The following is a 20957-nucleotide window of genomic DNA, read 5'->3' as shown; positions in this document are numbered from 1 at the left end:
ATTTAACATTATACAGCAGGCAGGAATGTGCATTATTTAAAATTATACAGCGGGCAGGAATGTGCATTATTTAACATTATACAGTGGGCAGGAATGTGCTATATTTAACATTATACAGCATACAGGAATATGCATTATTTAACATTATACAGCGGTCAGGAATGTGCTATATTTAACATTATACAGTGGGCAGGAATGTGCTATATTTAACATTATACAGCGGACAGGAATATGCATTATTTAACATTATACAGCGGTCAGGAATGTGCTATATTTAACATTATACAGCGGGCAGGAATGTGCTATATTTAACATTATACAGCGGGCAGGAATGTGCATTATTTAACATTATACAGCGGTCAGGAATGTGCTATATTTAACATTATACAGCGGGCAGGAATGTGCTATATTTAACATTATACAGCGGGCAGGAATGTGCATTATTTAACATTATACAGTGGGCAGGAATGTGCTATATTTAACATTATACAGCGGACAGGAATATGCATTATTTAACATTATACAGCGGTCAGGAATGTGCTATATTTAACATTATACAGTGGGCAGGAATGTGCTATATTTAACATTATACAGCGGACAGGAATATGCATTATTTAACATTATACAGCGGTCAGGAATGTGCTATATTTAACATTATACAGCGGGCAGGAATGTGCTATATTTAACATTATACAGCGGGCAGGAATGTGCTATATTTAACATTATACAGCGGGCAGGAATGTGCATTATTTAACATTATACAGCGGGCAGGAATGTGCATTATTTAACATTATACAGCGGGCAGGAATGTGCTATATTTAACATTATACAGCGGGCAGGAATGCGCATTATTTAACATTATACAGCGGGCAGGTATGTGCTATATTTAACATTATACAGCGGGCAGGAATGTGCATTATTTAACATTATACAGCGGGCAGGAATGTGCATTATTTAACATTATACAGCGGGCAGGAATGTGCATTGTTTAACATTATACAGCGGGCAGGAATGTGCATTATTTAACATTATACAGCGGGCAGGAATGTGCATTGTTTAACATTATACAGCGGGGAGGAATGTGCATTATTTAACATTATACAGCGGGCAGAAATGTGCATTATTTAACATTATACAGCGCATTCCTGCTCTCTGCCTATGCTGGAGCATAAACTGCTGCATAGCGCCTGAGTTGCAGGCATAATTGTTTTTGTGCAGGAAGGAGCACCTTCCTACACAAAAATAAATCCTCAGAGGCGTTTTCGTCTTTCTAAGTGTGCTGGAGAATGCAATACACTTAGAAAGAGGAAACAACGAGGAGAATTAAAGATATTTCCCCTCATTTCTCCTCTGGTGGGAAGGCATAGATTTCTGATGCATTTCAGGGCACCAATGCTGGTAAATCCAGGAATGTGTCACAATGCATGGGTAGAAGCGAGGGAACACCCATGGAACGCCTCCCTGCCGCAGAGTAACGCAACGATTTGGACTGCCTTGCGTTAGTCTAGATTTATCAAGCCAGGCAGGGCCATGCAAAATGGCCTTGCCTGGCTGGATAATTCTAATTTAGTTTTTGCCTCGCCCTGCGTCCCCTTGGGTGGTGCAAGGGCGAAGCAAAACCTTGATCAATAAGGGCCACAATGTCATTCACACAATTTCCCGAGAACAGTTTTGCAGTGTAAACCTACCCGTGTAGAATCGTTATAGCATCAACTGCGAGACACAACTGAGGAAATAATAGGTGGTTGAAGATTATACCATACATTAGAATAATAACTCAGAAATGCCCAGAAAATGCAATTCAACAATAATTGCTCACCAAAATGTGATCACAGGCTTCAACAGGAAGCGACCAAAACACATCTCAGTTTAAATCAGACGAGGACAATCTGTCCCAGTGCGAAATGGGGGCAAGAGAGCGACTCGTTCTTACACTGCCCACGTTCAGAGACATGTAGGAGCAGAAGACATTCACTGTCGAAAGACTTTATTTATTTATTTATTTTAGGTTCTTTTATAGCGCAGGAATTCGATCTCCGGAGAGATATCTCCGCGCTTTGTTCTATCTGATGACCAAGACCAAGACAGTAACTAGACAAAAAGTAGAAGATTGGCAGAAGGGAGCTATTGAGTGGAAAATAAGTAAGTCTTCAAACATTTCCTAAATGCAGGTAGATTGGAATTTAGTCTGAGGGTGAGTGGCAAGGAATTCCAGATAGTAGGGCCCTTGTAAGATAAGGCTCTACCTCCTTGTCTCTCTTTTCTAACTCTGGGGATCGAGAGTAGAGCCTGATGTTTTGATCGTAGAAAACGACCTGGTTGGTAAGGCTTAAAGACTTCTACAAGATATCTGGGTCCAGTGCCAAACAAGCATTTGTGGATGGTGCAACAAATCTTGAATTTCACTCTCAGACGAATGGGGAGCCAGTGTAGTTTATTTAGTAGGGGACGGGAGGGAGTTCTGGCAGGAACATTTAGGATCAATCTAGCGGCCGTATTTTGTGCCACTTGTAGCCTCCCTAATTGTTCTTCGTTGGCTGATATAAGTAGTCCATTACAGTAATCTAACCTGCTGATTACCAGGGTTTGTACTAGTGTACGTCTATGTTGGTCTGCTAAGTAGGGGAAGACTCTTCTAAGTAGGCCAATCACCCTCATACAGGTTCCTGTAACCTGTATGACATGATCTTTGAGTACTAGGGATTGGTCCAGTTTAACGCCCAAGTTTTTTACGTTTTCTTTAGGGCAAGGAACCGTGCCCAGTTCAGGCGGCCACCACTCAGGAGACAATAGAAGCGGAGCATTACCGAAGAGCATGACCTCCGTCTTGCCCACATTACACTGTAGGCAATTGGAGGTCATCCATCCGGCAATAGCTCTCATTCCAGCAGCAAATGAGTCTTTCACCTCGGTTGTCATATTCTGGAAGGGAAATAAAAGCTGAGTATCATCAGCGTAGGATATTGGTGTGAACCCATATTCTCTCACAATATTCGCCAGGGGGGCCACATATATATTACAAAGAGTAGGGCTCAGGCATGAGCCCTGTGGAACCCCCTTTGTGAGCTCCCTATAGATGGAACTGTGGGAGCCCAGGCGAACACATTGTGAGCGGCCTGAGATAAAACTTTGCAGCCATGATAGGGCCACTCCACCCACTCCCACCTTTTCAAGACGACTGATGAGGATGTCATGAGACACCGTGTCGAAGGCAGCGGACAAATCCAATAGCACTAGAATCATTGAGCCTCCCCCATCTTGTGCCATCCTGATGGTATTGGTCACAGAGAGGAGAGCTGATTATGTGCTATGGTTGGGTCTAAACCCAGATTGTGAAGGGTCTAGACCGTCCGCTGCCTCGATGAATTTCGACAGGTGAAGGTTGACATGTCTCTCAGTCATCTTACTCAGGTGGGGCAGGAGGGATATTGGGCGGAGATTGTTAAGATTAGACCATGGTAAGGAGGTATTCTTCCGAACCGGGTTTACAACCGCTTTTTTCCAATCATTGGGGATATTTCCCTCCTTGAGGGATAGATTAATTAATGACATAAATCTCGGGGCTAATAAGCTTCCAAGGGAGGCCAACATTTTAGCAGGTATCATATCTGTTGGAGAGCCAGTTTTTATTAAATTAAGTAGGGTGGTAACTTCTGTTAAACTGATTTCTGGGACTGTAGTCAAGGTGATCGTACTGCTATCCATTTTGTCTAGCTTAGGGTTAGGAAGGCACATCATTTCTCCATTTTTGATTACCTTGGTGATTTTGTCGTAGATGGAGTTAATCTCGTTTTCAAAGAATATAGAGACATCATCGCACAAGGTTTGGCTAAAATCGTCCGAGCTTTCACAGGCGATGGGCTTGACGAATGTCTGCAAGATTTTATAAAGTTCTCTTGTGGAGTTTCCGGCCTCCGTTATTTGTTTCTCCAAATTATATTTCCTTGCTTTTTTTATATTTTTAAAGTAATTGGATTGTGCCTCTAGATAAAGCATTTTACTAATGGGGGTATGTCTTTTCCTCCATTTTTTTTCCAAACTTCTACATTTTTGCTTCTCAGCTCTTAACTCTTCCGTATACCATGCTTCTTGCTTGGTTTTCGGTCCCTGCTTCTGTAATTCTAATGGGGCCAACACGTCAATAGCTTCCAAAAGTGCTTTCTGAAATTTTGCAAGCCCTTGTTCAATATTGTCTTCAATTAAAATCACAGGTTCTATCCATACTTTTTCTAGTTTTTCAAGGGTTATTTTGTGCCACTTCCGTTTCCATATCGCAGGGAGGCGTTTTTTTTGTAGGGGTGGATAGGAACCAAGTAAGTTAAAATTAAGCATGTAATGATCTGACCAGTTAATAATAGTGGTTGGGAGGCATTCAATTTTCAGACAGTTAGTCAAAATTAAGTCAAGTGTATGGCCACCCGAGTGAGTAGGGCCCTTATTCTGCACTCGAAGTCCCAGGCTAGAGAGATCACCCAATAGAGACTTACTGTCAGGGAGATGAGGGAGATCTACATGAATATTGAAATCTCCGAGGAGAATAAAATCATCGTGGGCTTTAAGATATGGGGCTAATACCTCCATTAGTGTTAAGGAGAAAGCAGAACATGGGCCGGGGGGCGATAAACCAGTGCTCCTTTCCATTGTGATTTCTGGGAAAGGGAGAATCTGAATATCATTATTTCCATCTGAGCCGAGCGCTGCTGGTCAAAAATTGATACTTTTAAGCTTTCCTCATAGACCACAGCCACACCACCTCCAACTTTGGAAATTCGGTCTAAGTGCAGAATCTTATATCCCACAGGAACTCCTAGCATAATTGCAGGGATGGTGTGTGGTTTAAGCCAGGTCTCGGTGAGGAAACAGATATCCGGTTTGTCTGTATTTATTAGATCCCATAAATGTAAATAATGTTTAGGTAGGGAGCGAACATTTAATAAAAAACACTTTAGTTCCAAATGAGTGTTATCAGTGGCAGAATTAACATTAGATGTATGCACTTCGTTGGACAGGGAAGATCGCTGATAGGGATGGCCAATTACATCTGTAGTGGCGATATCACGTAAGCAATCTGTTATTGGGCTGACATGAGTAGCTTGATATCGGCAATTTATGCAGGAAAAAGGACCCTCACAATTCGGCCAGGCATCGGATGAACATTTAGCAATGGTGCTCGAGGCTAAGCTTAAAAGTTTATCTTTAGTGTAAGAGATGAGAGGTTTTACCTGAGTCTCAGGGGCATCAGATGTTGGCGCCATGTCCCTATGTCCCGTCCTGTCGCGAACGGGCGCAGACGGGCTTTTCTTCGGCGCTTCTTAGGTGCGCTCGAAGGCGCCCTCTGCGCGCAACCGCTGCGCGCTTGACAATAGGGCGTGGCTAAATAGCCCCGATGATGGTGACGCCTAGAGCGCTGACCTCCGCACTAGCGGAAGTGTAGCTTTTAGTATGCCTGGCTCTTGCCTGTCCGCCCTCCGCTCTACGGCTATAATTGCCGAGTCGGACCGGGGCGGGCAGGCTGTAATATCGAGCCTAGGCAATGCGGGGGAGAGTGGTAGGGATTATATGTACAAAATAGATGTAAGTTTAAAAATAAGGATTATTAATCAATCCTAAACTGACCGATTCCAAAATCAATCGTCAGATGTATTTAAAATGCCAAAAGATTAAAAGTGTTTCCTTACTCCTCGCAGCCCTCGCAATCAGGATACATAAACAGTCTAGCGTCTCACTTGCACATCAGGCGAACAGCGGGTCTGGGAGACACTGCCACCGTCTCCCTACCGTTTGGGAACGCTCAGTCCCTCATAGAAGAAATGTCATAGAAAGAGGCACCACACACAAAGCAAAGACCATGAAACAGCCTGGAACCTGGACTGGCCACTCTTGTGCTCTACACACTGCTTTACTAACACAACATCTCTCTGCTTGTAATTCCATGTTGTACTTGTGAGAGGGAGACTTAAAAGATGTGCCACTATACTCCCCGCCCCCCCACCACTTCTTCATGCCTTGCTATGCACGGTATTGTATTGCAGTATTTATATAGTGCTTACTATCCTTGTGTGGGGTGCTGAAGCACTTGCCTACATGGGTGGCATGCTACACCCTGTAGTGAGTGTGGTTGGAAGTTGTTGTCTTTGTTCTGATCCTGTGTACACAATGTTTCCATGTTGTGCGTGATGACCACCGAGGTACAGTTATCGGGTTATGGGATGCAGCGTGTAGCAGTGTGGTGGATGATGAAGTGCAGGGCTCGAGTCGGGGTACCACGCTGGTGGACGGCGTCCCCCCACTTATTTTACAGGGTGGACGCTGTACGCCCTGCCAAACAGCTGGACTTCACTCTTTGGCCTCTCTGGGACGAGATAGCAGCTCACAGCACGCTGCACACGCGCTGGCTTCTTAGATGCAATCGCACCTAAGTGGTGAGCGAGGGGAGGCAATGAGCCCGATGGTACAAGCCACCTTTCGTGACGTCACTTCCTGTTGTGACGTCACTTCCGGTGACAGCATCCCCCCACTTCTTTTTTTAGGACTTGTGCCCTGATGAAGTGTGAGAGAGAGAGACACACCTTAACTCCTACCCTCACTTACACCCTACAACATGCAGCACTCAATCGCCACCGCACCTACCATAGGGGAGACACATACAACAAGACCGTCTCTTGTAGCCCCCACAACACTCACCTCTTGGGGTCCGGCGTGCCCGTGAAGAAGTGGATGCAGGGAGCCGGCCCGCTCCGGGGTAAGACCGACACCATGCTGCCGGCGACGACGAAGGGTTGGGAATCTGCACAGGGCATGGCGCTGTCGCCCCGCAACAGGTCGATCATGGTCTGCACTGTGAAGGGTCCTGCAGTTGCCAAAGAGAAGCAGATTGTTAGGTAGTTGTTGTTGGACCGCATCCAACAACAGGCAGTGTTCGAACTACTCGTGTTTCACATCCAAGGCGTCTTCCATATTGGAAGATGGTGGACTAGAAAGATAAGTTGAACTCATAAAAACAGGAGACTGTTCTAATACATTTCCGCAAAATATTTTGCAATCCAGCATTACTGTAATTTCAGTCATCTGCTATTTTCAGGATAGCATGTGTTGCAGTTTTATGCAAATTTGGCGGGTTTGTTATTTGGAAGACAGCGATGATTGGGTGGCAGAACCTCACACACCTTTAGCTCCAGTCAAGTGGCCACGTCTACAGAGACAAGGATGCGCGCCCGCTGAGGTACCCAGGATAACTGACCGACAGGGGCAGCCACCATGACCACCTCTGCTGGGCATCGTTCCTTTCACAGATGTAACTCAGCAGACATTCAGTATTAAAAAATGGGTGTAACACAACAACTATTTCTTTTGGATTTTTAAAATATAGCATGGACATAGTTACACGCCCTGGGGCTCATACAATCATCCTGAAGAGCTGTGACGTCATTCTCCAGACCCTGCAGTAGGGTTCATCTGCCCTCCTTTCTACCTCCCAGCTCCTCCCCGTTCCCCCCTCAGACCCCTGTATCTAGGCCCCTTTATCATCCCCCACAGAGCGTGGTCTGTGCCTGTAGCATGTTACATGTGTCATGTGATCAGGAAACCTTGTACATGACGATTTGCTGCATAAAATGGCGGCAGCACGCCATACTGCCTTGTCCTCGATGAGGGCGTGTGACTCCTGATATTCCGCTGTCCCACAGGCACTTTCCCTCAGAGACTGAGGGTGACAGAATGACCTGTCCAGCTCCGGGCAGGCCCGCCAACAGATACCGGGGCTCCCTTCCCTCTGCTCAGAGATGAGTGCTGCCTACAGACAGACACTCCCTCAACAAGAGGGTTATATTCCTCACTCGCCAAATTCCCATCCCTTGAACATTTGTTTCCAGCCCAGTTCCAGCTCTGCAAACGTATTGTTGGATTTGAAATGTTATTCCCGTAATGCACAGATTTGAAGTGTTCCCTTTGCAATGCTCATATTCTGTTCCGTGTTAAGTTAGCATTCATGTCGCCATCTTTCTTGGCGCCATCTTGTTTTGTAACTGAGATCGAGCTCCTGTCATATAATGCTTGCCTCAGCAGAAAGGCTGCCTCTACGCCTCCAGCTTGTACTTCTCAAGACTGAAACTTTGCTGCACAAATGAATGTACTATCTATTGTTGCATACCTTTGCTGTTAGATAGACCCGTTCCCACATCTTAGAATGGTAGGCACCGGCCGAGTGGCCTTGGGGTCGAGATAGAATGTACCCAGTCCTGTGCCATGGCTAATCCTTGTTTGCCTTCTTTGTGCACCGTGGCCTGAGCTGGAATATTCCACTTTGGGTGGGACTTCAGAGGTGTTGTAAATATATATTTTGTGTTTCCGTGTGAGTGGGGTTCAGTCCCTCTGCAGTCATCTCAGGAGACAGGTCAGACTGGGCTCCGCTGCAGCGTATTACCAATAAACTACTTGGTTTGTATTCTCTACTGTCTGACCGAATCTTCATGTTTGTTTGTTTGTTTGTTTATTGTTTTATAGAGCGCAAACTTGACCCGTTAGGGTGTCAGAGCGCTTTACATGTGAACACATTAGGCAAGGAAAACATTAAAGGTAGAGGACAAAATATATACAGTTTACATTTAAATAGCTCCATGTAGCGCCCCCGATTTCCTGACGGGGTAGCGTGGTAGCCAGATGAAGTCGCTAGTCAGTGGTTACTCAGAGTCTATGTGTTGGTAGGAGGCAGCATTTAGGTGAGGAATTTGCCCATAAGGAAGGTTTTGGCCTCCTTTTTGAAACGTGCCAAAGAGGGGATTCTTCTGATGGCTGGCGGGAGAGAGTTCCATGTTCTTGGGGCGGATCCAGAGAAAGCCCGGTTAAAGTTTTTTTCTTTTTCAGAAATGTGCAGGTTGGAGTAAGAGGTCTCTGGCGGACCGGGAGTTTCTGATTCCGCCAGATACCACCAGTTTCTATGCAAGATAAGCAGGGGAGTTTGAGTATAAGGCCTTGTGAGTAATGCAGGCCAGTTTGAGTTGTATTCTGGCCTCGAGAGGAAGCCAGTTCAATGCTTTTTTTGGAGCTAGTAAGCAGTCTGGCGGCAGCATTAAGACAGGCTCTCAAGGGTGCCAGGGAGATCTTGGGTAAACCAGAGAGGGTGGAGCGGCCATATTCCAGTCTAGAGAGTACTAGTGCTTGGACCGCACTTTTTAGGTCGGTGGTGTCAAGGAAGGGTTTCAGTTTCCAGAGGTAGCTCAAGTGGAATCTGGCCGATTTGGCCATTGAGTTAATGTGGTCCCGCATGTTCAGCTTGCAGTCAAGGGTTATTCCCAGAGATTTAGCTGAGTCCACGATGGTCGGTGGGCAGTCTAGGGCTGTGATAGCCTTGATCCATGTCTGCATCTCGGGATTGGTTTTTGGAGGGGTAATTAAGAGAAATTCAGTTTTCTTGGCATTGAGCTTGAGTTGATTGGAGGTGAGCCAGTGGACGGTTGATTTCAGGGCCTCATTCAGGGAGAGAATATCCTCGAGAAAGGAGGCTTTGATGTAGAGCTGGGTGTTGTCAGCATACATATGGTAGGAGACATTTGCTGAACGTAATACATCTGCAAGTGGTTCAAGGTAGAGATTGAAGAGGATAGGGGAGGGTTGATCCTTTTATTGGGAAGGCGAAGAGGTGGTCGTGAGTGACCCAGCTGGCCCTAATCGGGTCACTTCCTTCAAGCAGGAGAAGACCCAAGATGCTGTCTCCCCAGCCTTCAGGACCATATCAGAGGCGGAGGTAGCCTGGTCTGTGACCGGCCCACGCTTCCTAAAACTGTCTCCTTGCCCCTTAATGTAGGATAAATAAGCTTGCCTTCTCCTGAACATCAAAAGCCGGCTGGATGTACCAGCACACAGAGGTGATGAGGAGGACCTGAGAACCCGAGTGTCTGCTCACGCTCACAGCCGGGGACAAGCTTGGTTTTTGGGAAAATTCAATAATGGTCTTGAAAGCAGAGGTAACTGTACCTCACGCTGTGCATGGGGGCATCTTCTAACCTGGGAGACTCTGGAGCAAGGTCCAGTGGCTGAAGCCAGCCTGCAGGACAAGTCAAGGACATGAGCTGCCCAGGAGCTCTGGAAGCCTTGCTGTCTGATGGCAGCAGCGACCAGGAGCAGCTGCTCCATCTTAGAGGCGGAAGGAACTGCAGGACTTCAAGTGGTGTCAGACTGCTGCGTCCTCAGGTGTCTTGTACTGGAATTTTTTACTTCTAGTCTATATGGGTTGAGCGTTATGTATTCATTAATCTTTCAAGCAACGCTGTGTGAAACAGAGAGAGCAGAAATTCCTACTCTTTGCCTGCGCTGCACACTGAGGGGCACATTTACAAGCCCCTTGCACCTCTTTTACGCCACTGTTGCGCCATGGTGCGGGGTATTTACAATGTGGCGCATCTGGGAGATGCGTCACGTTGTAAAGCCCTGCGCCAGAAGTAGGCGTTCCTGCGCAGGGGGTGGGGGCTTTCCAGCACAGGAACGCCTCCTAAAAGTGGCTGAGTGAAATATACAAGATTTCACTCAGTCACTTTTGAGCCCATGCTGCGTCAAAATCCTGCGCCTGCTTGAAGCAGGCATAAGGATTGATGCAGCATTGTACAGATAGGGCCCCCCAGAGCATTGCTGGAGCTGCGTCGCGCTTGCAACGCAACTCCAGCAATGCGGCGCCTTTACGGCACAGATGCATCACACATCTGTGCTGTTTTTGCCCCATGGTGCGCCGCATTTACAATGCGAAAAAACAAGGGTGGCTGGGTCCGATGGGATGGAGGGTAGGCAGGACCACAAAATTGTAAATAACAAATATTTGCCTATGCCTCCAAATTTTTCAATTACACACTGATTCAGGTAAGGATAAACCACAATTTATTAGTTTACCCAGACATTGATTTCTGTCTTTCAATTGTTGCTTAGTTTACAAAAACATTTTTCATTTTACAAAAACAGACCTAAGACCACTATCGACCTCATGTCTTAGCCATATACAATTTGGGAAAACAATTTGTGCATATGTACAGTGAAAAAGAAACAAATGATTGACGTTTTTACAAAAATGACTTTTACCATAAGTGCACATTCATGGCATGGACGAATTAACCATACACATTGTGAGTGATATGTGACTTTTTACAATAAAACGATCACAAACATAGGGAGAAAAAGAGAAAAAATATATTTCTAAACAAGATCAACTCCCAAGACCTGAACCCAATGAAATCACTTTTGTTCAGGAAGATTGCCCATTTTTACATCAGTATCGATGACCAAAAGGTCAAAAAAAGGGGGTGCCGACGCGTTTCGAATCCTGTTTAGTGACTTGCAGGATTCTCCTCAGGGCGGTGTGATTCTAGTCCATGGGAACTTGTATTATTACTGCCCAAAGTTGCTCCTGTGATAATGAAATATCGTCTGTGCCGCGGGGTTTGGACTTCAATGTTCCTGACCCCTTGGCAATTGTGCCGGTGTCTTGAAACTAATCGAGTTGTAGGCTCGTTTGCATCATTGTGAATAACTCCGCGATGGCGGGAGGAATTCTTTACCACTATCGGTTGGTCTCCTATTTGTCTTGCTTTTACAATCGTGATTGTGTGTGGGAAACTCCGCTTGCAGAACTCACTGCAACCCGGCACGCTGTGATTGTACAATCGCGGAGTTATTCACAATGATCCAAACGAGCCTACAACTCAATTAGTTTCAAGACACCGGCACAATTGCCAAGGGGTCAGGAACATTGAAGTCCAAACCCCGCGGCACAGATACTGATGTAAAAATGGGCAATCTTCCTGAACAAAAGTGATTTCATTGGGTTCAGGTCTTGGGAGTTGATCTTGTTTAGAAATATATTTTTTCTCTTTTTCTCCCTATGTTTGTGATCGTTTTATTGTAAAAAGTCACATATCACTCACAATGTGTATGGTTAATTCGTCCATGCCATGAATGTGCACTTATGGTAAAAGTCATTTTTGTAAAAACGTCAATCATTTGTTTCTTTTTCACTGTACATATGCACAAATTGTTTTCCCAAATTGTATATGGCTAAGACATGAGGTCGATAGTGGTCTTAGGTCTGTTTTTGTAAAATGAAAAATGTTTTTGTAAACTAAGCAACAATTGAAAGACAGAAATCAATGTCTGGGTAAACTAATAAATTGTGGTTTATCCTTACCTGAATCAGTGTGTAATTGAAAAATTTGGAGGCATAGGCAAATATTTGCCATTTGCAATGCGGCGCATCCAGGGTGGCGGAGCCGCGGGGCACAATAACTGGCGCATCTCTGTTGATATGCAGGGATGCGCCCGTTATTGGAAATCTGCCCGCGAGTGCATATTACGCAGGCACCCTTCCAGTATGGTTCAAAGGTGCCTGCGTTGCAGACAGGATTCTTTTCGTGCTTCACAAAAACAATCCTCTCAGGCTGTTCCTTCTTTCTATGTGTTCTGCAGAGTGCAGCGCACTTAGAGGAAACAACAAGGGGAATTAAAGATATTTCTCCTCGTTCCACCTCTCATGGGAAGGTGTAGCATTATGACAAATCCCAGGTCCACCAGTGATTGTAAATCTCGAAATGCATCAAAATACCAAAATGGGTGGGAACTCCCAGGCTTCACCCATGGAACGCCTTCACAGTGCAGTGTTGTTTGTTAAATCTGATTATAGTATTGCGTTGCCCTCGTGACACCATGCGTGATGCAAGGACAACGCAATACTATAATAAATCGGGCCCTGAATTTGCAAATAGACCCTAACTGTAAATCCCAGTTTCCCCGGTGATATGCTACAATACCATCGGAGTAATGCCAACCCAAATTGTTGACAACAACTGGGCAGTTTCAAGAAATTGGCCTTGGAGGTTCCACCACTACCCATTGAAAAAACACTAACATTGGGGGTCTGGTATGAGTCCCTCTGTGACCTCACTCTGAAGTGCACCTATTATGTCAGATCCCCGACTCCCGGTAGCCTCTTTACCATAAAACCAGAATATTCTAAAGAGTCCTTATCTCTCTGAAATCCTCACCAGTGACTTGGGTGGGTACACATTCACTGGTCGTGGGAGACTTTGCATTTTGGCAATAACTTGTCAAACCCACTCAGGTGCCTTATCTTACACCATTGGTTGCAGGGAAGATCCCAGCAAAGCAAACACAAGGAGATGATGGACAGAGAGCTGAAACTTTCCAGACATTCACCCTTGTCATGGATCTGGGTTGAATCCATCATCGTTCTTTAGCTCACTTTGCCGCCTCAGTTCGTACCCAACCATATGCAAATCAGTCTTGACCCTGTGCCTCATGGGAACAGTCCAGCCTGAACTCCCAAGCCAGGTCTTTCCTGAACCAGAAACAAGCATCCTGGGACCAGTTACTGGGTAACGCCCTTCATCATCCAGGCTAGCTTGATTCCATTGGCAAAGTGAGCAAGGGACCCACGTCTGGGCATACCCTGCCAACTTAGGGTGCACAAAGTAAACACAAGGAGATGATGGATGGAGCGCTGACACTTTTCATTCACTCACCCCCAGTCACAGATCTGGGTTGAATCCAACATCGTTCTGTAGTTCACTTCACCACCTCAGTTCACAGCAAGACTGATACTCTGAAGGTCTCAGTGGCATGTCTGTCCCAGTGTCTAAACCCAGTAACAACTGAAGAGCTGGACCTGAAGAGTCCCAAAGGTAGGTGGGGCGCACAAACCTGTTTCCAAGGTTAATACTGGCCAGAAGGCCTCCGGTAATTTGTTTAAAGCATCTTTCTACCGAAAAGTTAATTGATTTTAGAGTTGTAGGCCTGCGTCACAAGAGTTCGTATCCTCTGGGGGTTTGTCTTCCTACTCCCTTCTTTCCCTACGTGTAAATGCATAAATGTACTCTTTTTTTAAAAGACGGTGGTAGGTCTGATTAGACATTCGTGAAATGGAGTCTGAATACCTGTGTCCCACAGTCTCTGAGACCCGGACGCTGTGTCACCTCCTGGAGTAAACCTTGGCTGCTCGAAAGCACCACCCTTTGGAGAGTCACAGGTGTAAACAGAGGAACTTTCATGGTTCCGTCATTGCGGTGCAAGAGTATCTGAGGGTTCATACTTGGTCAAAAAGGGCTCTCCCTCCCTCCCAATGTCTGGCCTCCCTGCCTGGGTGAACCCCCGGCCCCCAAGACCGAGGTCAAGAGCCTGGGAATCTGGTTGGAGGGAGACCTGTCCTTTAAAACCCAGGCAAAAAAACAGCGGGCATTTGCTTCGGTCTACTCAGATCAGTAAGAAAAATCCTTCCCCTGCTCCCCACCCTTTCGCGCAAATTGCTTATCCAAGGACTCATCCTATCTCGGCTGGAGTACAGCAACGCCATCTACCTAGGAGCCCCCGAATCCACCTTGAACAAACTGCAAAGTATCCAGAACTCCGCAGCCCGGCTTCTTACCAACACCCAGGCCAGATCCTCAGCTAAACCAGCTCTGAAGCTCCTTCACTGGCTCCCAGTCAGAGAAAGAGTCAAGTTCAAAGCTCTTTGCCTAGCCCACAAACTCCTACAGGACAAAGGTCCCCCCATTCTCAAAAACTTCATCACGCCCTACAAAGCCACCAGACCCCTCCGTTCAGATCACGAACACCTCATCACAGTTCACAGAGTAAAAAAGGCTCGCACAGGCGGCCGCCGATTCTCCGTGAACACGGCCAACATCTGGAACTCCCTCCCCCGTAAACTAAGGACGGAACCTGATCACCTCCGCTTTAGGAAAATGCTGAAATCTCACCTTTTCCCGTAATACTTCCTTTTTTCCCGGGCTCTCCCCTCTTCGAGTGTCGTGGTTTCAGCGCTGGGATACTCACGGGTTACTACGCGCTCTACAAAACCCAATTAAGATACCTGTTATCACCAGCCCTCTCCGCAGATGCTCTGCTGTAACTTGGCATGGAGGGGAGCGTAAAGTGCGCCCAGGTACCTGCTCAGCCTTGCTGCGCCAAACGCAGGGCAAAGCGCTCATAATCAGGGATTGCCTGGTGCTAAATCGCAGATTTATTGTGGACAATGCAGCGGGTGAGTCATTATCTTAGCCAATGTGTGAAAGGGGGAGAAACATCTTGGACTAGATGAAGTAAAAGAGAGCTGATTGTTGCTGGTCCACTCTCTTTTGCTGCAATTAAGAGACTTATTTATGAATCTATGCGTCACATTCACGCCGCCGTTGCATCACTTTTTGTGACACTCTGGTGGCGTACATAATGCACCACATTGCGTTATATTTACGAAGTGATGCATGTAGACAGATGTGTTACTTCATAAACCCTTGCGCTACATTTTACCTGCATCAGGTATAATGTATGCAGGGTGGGCGTTCCCCCACAAAAAGTCTCGTCAAAGTGGCGCATTGAAATCTGTAAGATGTCAGTGTGCCACTTCTAGGATGCCATTGCATCAAAACCTTACACCTGGCTCATGGCAGGTGTAAGGGTGACGCAGGCCCTTTCACATGGGGCATGTGAAAGGACACATTGCTGGAGTTGCGTCTATTTTTAGACATACCCCAGCAATGCGTCACTTTTTCGCCTACGGATACATCAGAAATGCTGGCGTATCTATAACTCCTTGTGACATGATACGCCATACACGGTTCCCCAATCTGTTAATACAGAGCATCCATGGTGTCGCAAGGAGGACGGCGCACTGAGAAGTGTTGCATTGCTGCTTTGTTGCCGCGAAGCAACACAACTCATAAATAAGGCACCAAGGGCCAGATGTAGGTCGGTTGGTAACGGCCGAAAATCAGTATTTTCGGCCGTTACCGACCGGTATTTCAGAAATAATATGTAGGGCACTCAATTTTACAGAATCGGTAAATTTACCGATCGGTAAATTTACCGATTCTGTAAAATTCCGAATCGGTATTTTTACCGATTCGGTAAATTTGATATGTAGGTGGGACTCTTCTGAGTCCTACAAGCCTTACCGAATCGGTATTTTACCATCAAATCCAATTTGATGGTAAAATACCGATTCCGGTGTGCATGCACATGTGTGCATGCACACCTATGCCATATGACAGGCAGACCTGCCCTTAGGGCAGGTATGCCTGCCACATGGCACCCAAGCCTCTTTTGGGGGGGCCAGAGGGTGTCAAAGTGACACCCCCTGCACCCTTGTGTAATTAGGTATTTACCGATTCGGTAAATACCGAATCGGTACTGCCCATTCATTCCTATGGGCTTCAAAGCCCACAGGAATGAATGGGCATTACCGATCGGTATTTACCGAATCGGTAAACACCGATTTTCTCCGATTCGGTATTCCAGCACATCTGGAATACCTACATACCCACCCCTTTGATTTACCGATTCATAATTACCGAATCGGTAAAATTCGGTAATTATGAATCGGTAAATCAATCCTACCTACATCTGGCCCTAAGTCTTTTTCAAACCTTGTGGCCCATGGTTTCCACCGAGAACAGAGCGGACAACACATGGAAAGGCTGGATGGCATTCCATGAGCTGTGCAGCATGACGGGCGGTCACCCCTGGGGATATTTGTGAGGTGGGTCAGGCTAGGGCAGGGGATAGGTAGGCTTAGGGGGAAGGGGCGGGATTTAGGAGTCACACAGGGCTTGACTGCATCTTTCTGACTTCGTGACCAGCAGGAGGGAGGGTAAAAGAAGAGACCACCCTCCCACCCTACAACATTTGGGGGAGTTTTGGGGGCTGTTTTTCACCAGTGAATGCCATACTAGGACAGGTTACAGGGTTGTCAGCAGTAGTTTGGGGGTGGAGATTCAGATACGGGGGTGTCCACCCCTCTGTAGGAGATCAGGGGAGCACAGGCGAAGGAAGGCGGTGTGCGTGGTTCTTGGCACAGGACAAGGAGGCATCTTTAGAGGATGTTGGGTAGGGAAGTGAGAGAGAGACTGGGGGTGGAAGGAGGTCAGTGAGTGAGGCAAGGTATGGGGCGCGCTGTGGTGAAAGCTTGGTGCGAGGTGAGAATTGTAGCGCGAAGAAGAAGGGGATGAGGTATCAAGATGTTTTTGGCGCTATGCCAATGTTGGTTGAGGTTGACTAACTGTTTTGCAACCCTGTCCTAATACAATAGTCTTTAAGGCTTTATGGTGATAGGGCGTATAATTATTTCACAACAATGGCGAGTGCTGGCGCGGGGGTTTGTGCGCAGTCGGAAGAGTCCCTGATGGGCACAGCACCAGGGATGCGCAAGTGACCCAAAAAGAGCCGGGCTGGTGGAGTTACGGCCCTCAAATCAGGGCCATTCTAGGCGCAGGAGAAGACCACTCCAGGAGTTACGAAGGTTGCCTCACTTAACTCCACTGGGCAAAGCAGCGCCAGGGGGCACCACAGCCACTTAAGTGGGAAACAGTTCTCTGCAGCGGATTGGTGTAGGAGACGGTGCCCGGCTTGTTCGCACATCACTAACTTTACGCACCTGCATTACAATTTGGATCGCCATGAAGCCCTCCAGCCAGCCACGCCACGGTACCATAGAGCACCGCTAGAGGGAGGCAGAGCCACGGCCACCAGATGGCTGTGCAACTGCAGTGGAGAAGTGACCAGTCCAGAATGGGGCAGACCAGGCGGGCATCAGGACAGGTGGGCAGCAGGGGCGGCTCTAGGCTCATGGCGGGCCTGGGCAGGGAGCGTAGGTAGGGGGCCCCGGAGGAGGGGGTCCGGGCGGGGCGGAGCGCGGAGGCCAGTGAAGACGGGGGTGTGGAGGGTAGACGGTAAGGCCTACCACGTGGGCAGCAGACTAATAACGTACACAGACACTAATTGCTGGTTAGCCGGAAAGACCCCGAGCGGTCTTCCGCTTGTTTAATTTATACCTAAGGGCGAGCCCGCCCCAAGGCTGCGTGTGCGTGCGTGCTTGCAATGATACATTGTAGGTGAGAGCCCGGGTGGCTCTCTACATCCCTCCTTGATTTTAGTCCTTTTTCAGCAGGCACTTTCTGATGCTCGGGTTCAGGGAGATGACCAGGCAAAGTCCAGCAACCGTTGACTCGGCCTCGGATTGGGCCGCAAGTTATAGCGACGATCCTGGGTCCGAGGTAGTTCGACAACCCCAGCCGGAGTTGTCCTCGGACCTTCGCTTACATCTTCGACCCTTGGCTGACTCCGCCCGACATCAGGGCCTGGTGGCATTGGCCTTGGCGGAGTGCCATCTCTTGGCGGAGTAGGCGCTGGACCAGGAGAGTTGTCGAAGTCCACGTCTTCTGGGTCTCCAGGTTCCATTCTCTCTGCTCTCCGAGGCTCATCGATGGTGTCGGTTATCTTCCTGAAGCACGAGACATTTCTCGTCACGGCTTGGCCGTCTCTTCTCGCTGTAATCATGGTCCCTTGCACTCGTTCCACTATCCACACTTCGGGCTCAAAGGGAGTCCGAAACTTCCACCCTGGATGGCGATCCTTGACAATGACCGCATCCCCCTGTCGGAGGGCCGGTTCTTTGGCGTGACGGTGCACACTTGCTTTAATGTTCGTGGCTTGGCGTCGGGCTTGTATGGCCTCAGCGTCCCTCTCTTCCGGCACCCACGTGCTCGCAGTGGGGATGCCGTCCCTCGGAGCTCGCTTGAACAGTACATGGGAGGGAGCACACTTGGTCGTCGAGTGGGGCGTCTGCCGGTAGGCTCCAAGGAATTGGTCCAGGGCAGTCTCCAGGTCTTCACCGTTGTCCACGGCTATCCTGAGTGCTCTATTTAATGTTCGCATCAGCCTCTCGACTTCCCCATTAGCTTGGGGCCACAGGGGTGTGATTTTCCGATGCTTGATCCGGAGAGCTTCCAGGTAGGCCTGGAACTCTCTCCCTTGAAAGGGCGGTCCGTTGTCGGACTTGATTTCTTCGGGGAGCCCCATCGTGGCGAACACCCGGTTTAAGATCTTCTTTACCTGCGGGAATGCAGTGGACGCAATGACCTCCACGATTGGGAATTTTGAGAACGAATCGACCAGCACCAGCATGTGCCGGCCGTCCGGGAAGCTGCCAAAGTCAATGCTGAGTTGAGCCCAGGGGGTCTGGGGTGCTTCTTCCGTGAGCACGGGTGCTGGGGCGGGCTCCCCGCCAGTGATCGTGCATGCGTGGCAGGACCGTATCATGGCTTCCACCTGGCTGTCCATCGCGGGAAACCACACTTTACTCCTTAAACGGGCCTTGGTCTTGGCCATACCTTGGTGCCCTACGTGAGCCAGGCTCAGTGCTCGTTGCTGAAGACCTTCGGGCATGACGATGAGATGTCCGCGTAGCACCACTCCCTCATCTCCGATGCTTAGTTCACTGCGTACTTGCCACAACTGCTGCCTGGCATGACTCACTTCCGGCCTGAGGCTGGAGGCGCCGTCGAGAAAATGGGCCCAGCGATTTCCTTCAAGGGCCTGCCGGACTTTCACTAGGGTCTCATCCGCCGCCGTGGCGTCGCCAATTTCCTTGAGCGTCATGTTCTCAGGGCACGATGCTTGGGTGATCATGTGTACGATCTCCTCCACTTCTTCTCCATCATCGGCGAGGGACGGTGGCGGGACGACGTCAGGATGCCGCGACAGGTAGTCGGCGGGATTGTGTGCTCCCGGTCTGAACACCACCTTGAACCGGTAGCCCTGCAGCTGGACAGCCCACCGTTCGATGCGCGGGGGAGCCAGTCGTGATGTCCCCGCAAAGAGAGGCAGAAGGGGTTTGTGGTCGGTGACCACTGTGAATTCCTGTCCGCAGAGGTAGAGGTGAAAATGCTGGCACGCCCATTTGATGGCCAGGGCTTCTCTCTCAATTTGGGCGTACCTGGTCTCAGTGTCCGACAGGGCCTTGCTGGCATAGGCAACCGGTTTCCACTCTTCAGGCCCGTACTCTTGCAGCAGCACGGCCCCTAACCCAACTGGACTGGCATCTACTATCAATTCGGTCCGCCTGCGGGGCTGGAAGTAGGCCATGGTGGTGTTGTCCAAAAGGCTGGTCTTGATGGTCTGGAACGCTTTGTTAGCGGCGGCGGTCCATTCCCACTTCTGATCAGCACGGGTGAGGGCTCGGAGGGGCTCCGCAATGGCAGCGAGGTTCGGGATGAACCGGCCGCAGTACGTGGCCATGCCCAGGAAGCTGCGGACTTCAGTTTGACTCCGTGGGGTGCTGGCTGCTTTGATGGCTTCCGCCTTCTTGGGATCCACTTTTAGGCCTTCCCTCGTGAATGTGTATCCAAAGAAATCCACTGATTCTTGATAGAACGCACATTTGGCTCGGTGCAAGGTCAGGCCGCTGTCGGAGAGTCTTTGCAGGGTCGCTCTCAAGTTGGCATGGTGTTCCTCGAGGGTTGTGGAGTACACCAGGATGTCATCACTCAGGTTGATCACCCCTCGTAGGCCGGATAGCACCTCGCGAATGGCGTTTTGAAAAACTTCGGCTGCCGAAGAGACACCAAAGCTGAGCCGGGTGTAGCGACGCAGCCCCACGTGCGTCGAAAAGGTGGTGATGTATCTGCTAGCCGGCTCTAACTCAAGCTGGTGATATCCTGAGTTGAGGTCCAACTTTGTGAACCACTTCGCCCCGTTGAGGTCAGCTATGATGTCATCCATAGTAGGGGTGATGTGCCGTTCACGCTTGACAGCGGTGTTGGGGAGCCTCATGTCCACGCACAAACGTATGGCTCCCGGCTGCTTCGGCTTGGGGGCGACCACCAGGGGCGAGACCCAGGGCGTCGGGCCCGACACCTTCTCGATTACCCCCAATTCTTCAAGTTTGCGAAGTTCTTCCTCCACTTGAGGCCTGAGGTTGAAAGGCACTCGCCGGTGCCTGAGAGCAACGGGTTTCACGGTCGCGTCGATGTGCAGCTTAAACTTCTTTCCTTTGAGCTTGCCGAGGCCTTTGAACAGTTCCGGAAAGTCTTTTAGCATGAAGTCTGCATGAGCCTGGTGCACTTGGTTGGCGAAGAACACCAGTCCCAGGTCCTCTGCAGTGTGGCAGCTCAGGAGGGTGCCTTTCTTGC

The 20957-nt window shown here is 48.6% G+C and overlaps 1 protein-coding gene across 1 annotated transcript in view; it reads right to left on the bottom strand.

The window, feature by feature from the left end:
- The window catches only part of SCRN1 (secernin 1), an 88905-nt gene that overhangs the window by 18586 nt on the left and 49362 nt on the right, over window positions 1-20957 (bottom strand). Inside the window, exon 6 of the mRNA XM_078664470.1 lies at window positions 6685-6850. Within this exon, the coding sequence (XP_078520596.1) occupies window positions 6685-6850 (166 nt within the window). The remainder of the gene's footprint in view (window positions 1-6684; window positions 6851-20957) is intronic.

The sequence above is a fragment of the Lissotriton helveticus genome, chromosome 10 (assembly GCF_964261635.1).
Source record: "Lissotriton helveticus chromosome 10, aLisHel1.1, whole genome shotgun sequence".
In the NCBI taxonomy this organism is placed as follows: domain Eukaryota; kingdom Metazoa; phylum Chordata; class Amphibia; order Caudata; family Salamandridae; genus Lissotriton; species Lissotriton helveticus.
Note: the sequence above shows the minus strand (reverse complement) of the source record. Positions and strands in the feature narration are given on the sequence as shown.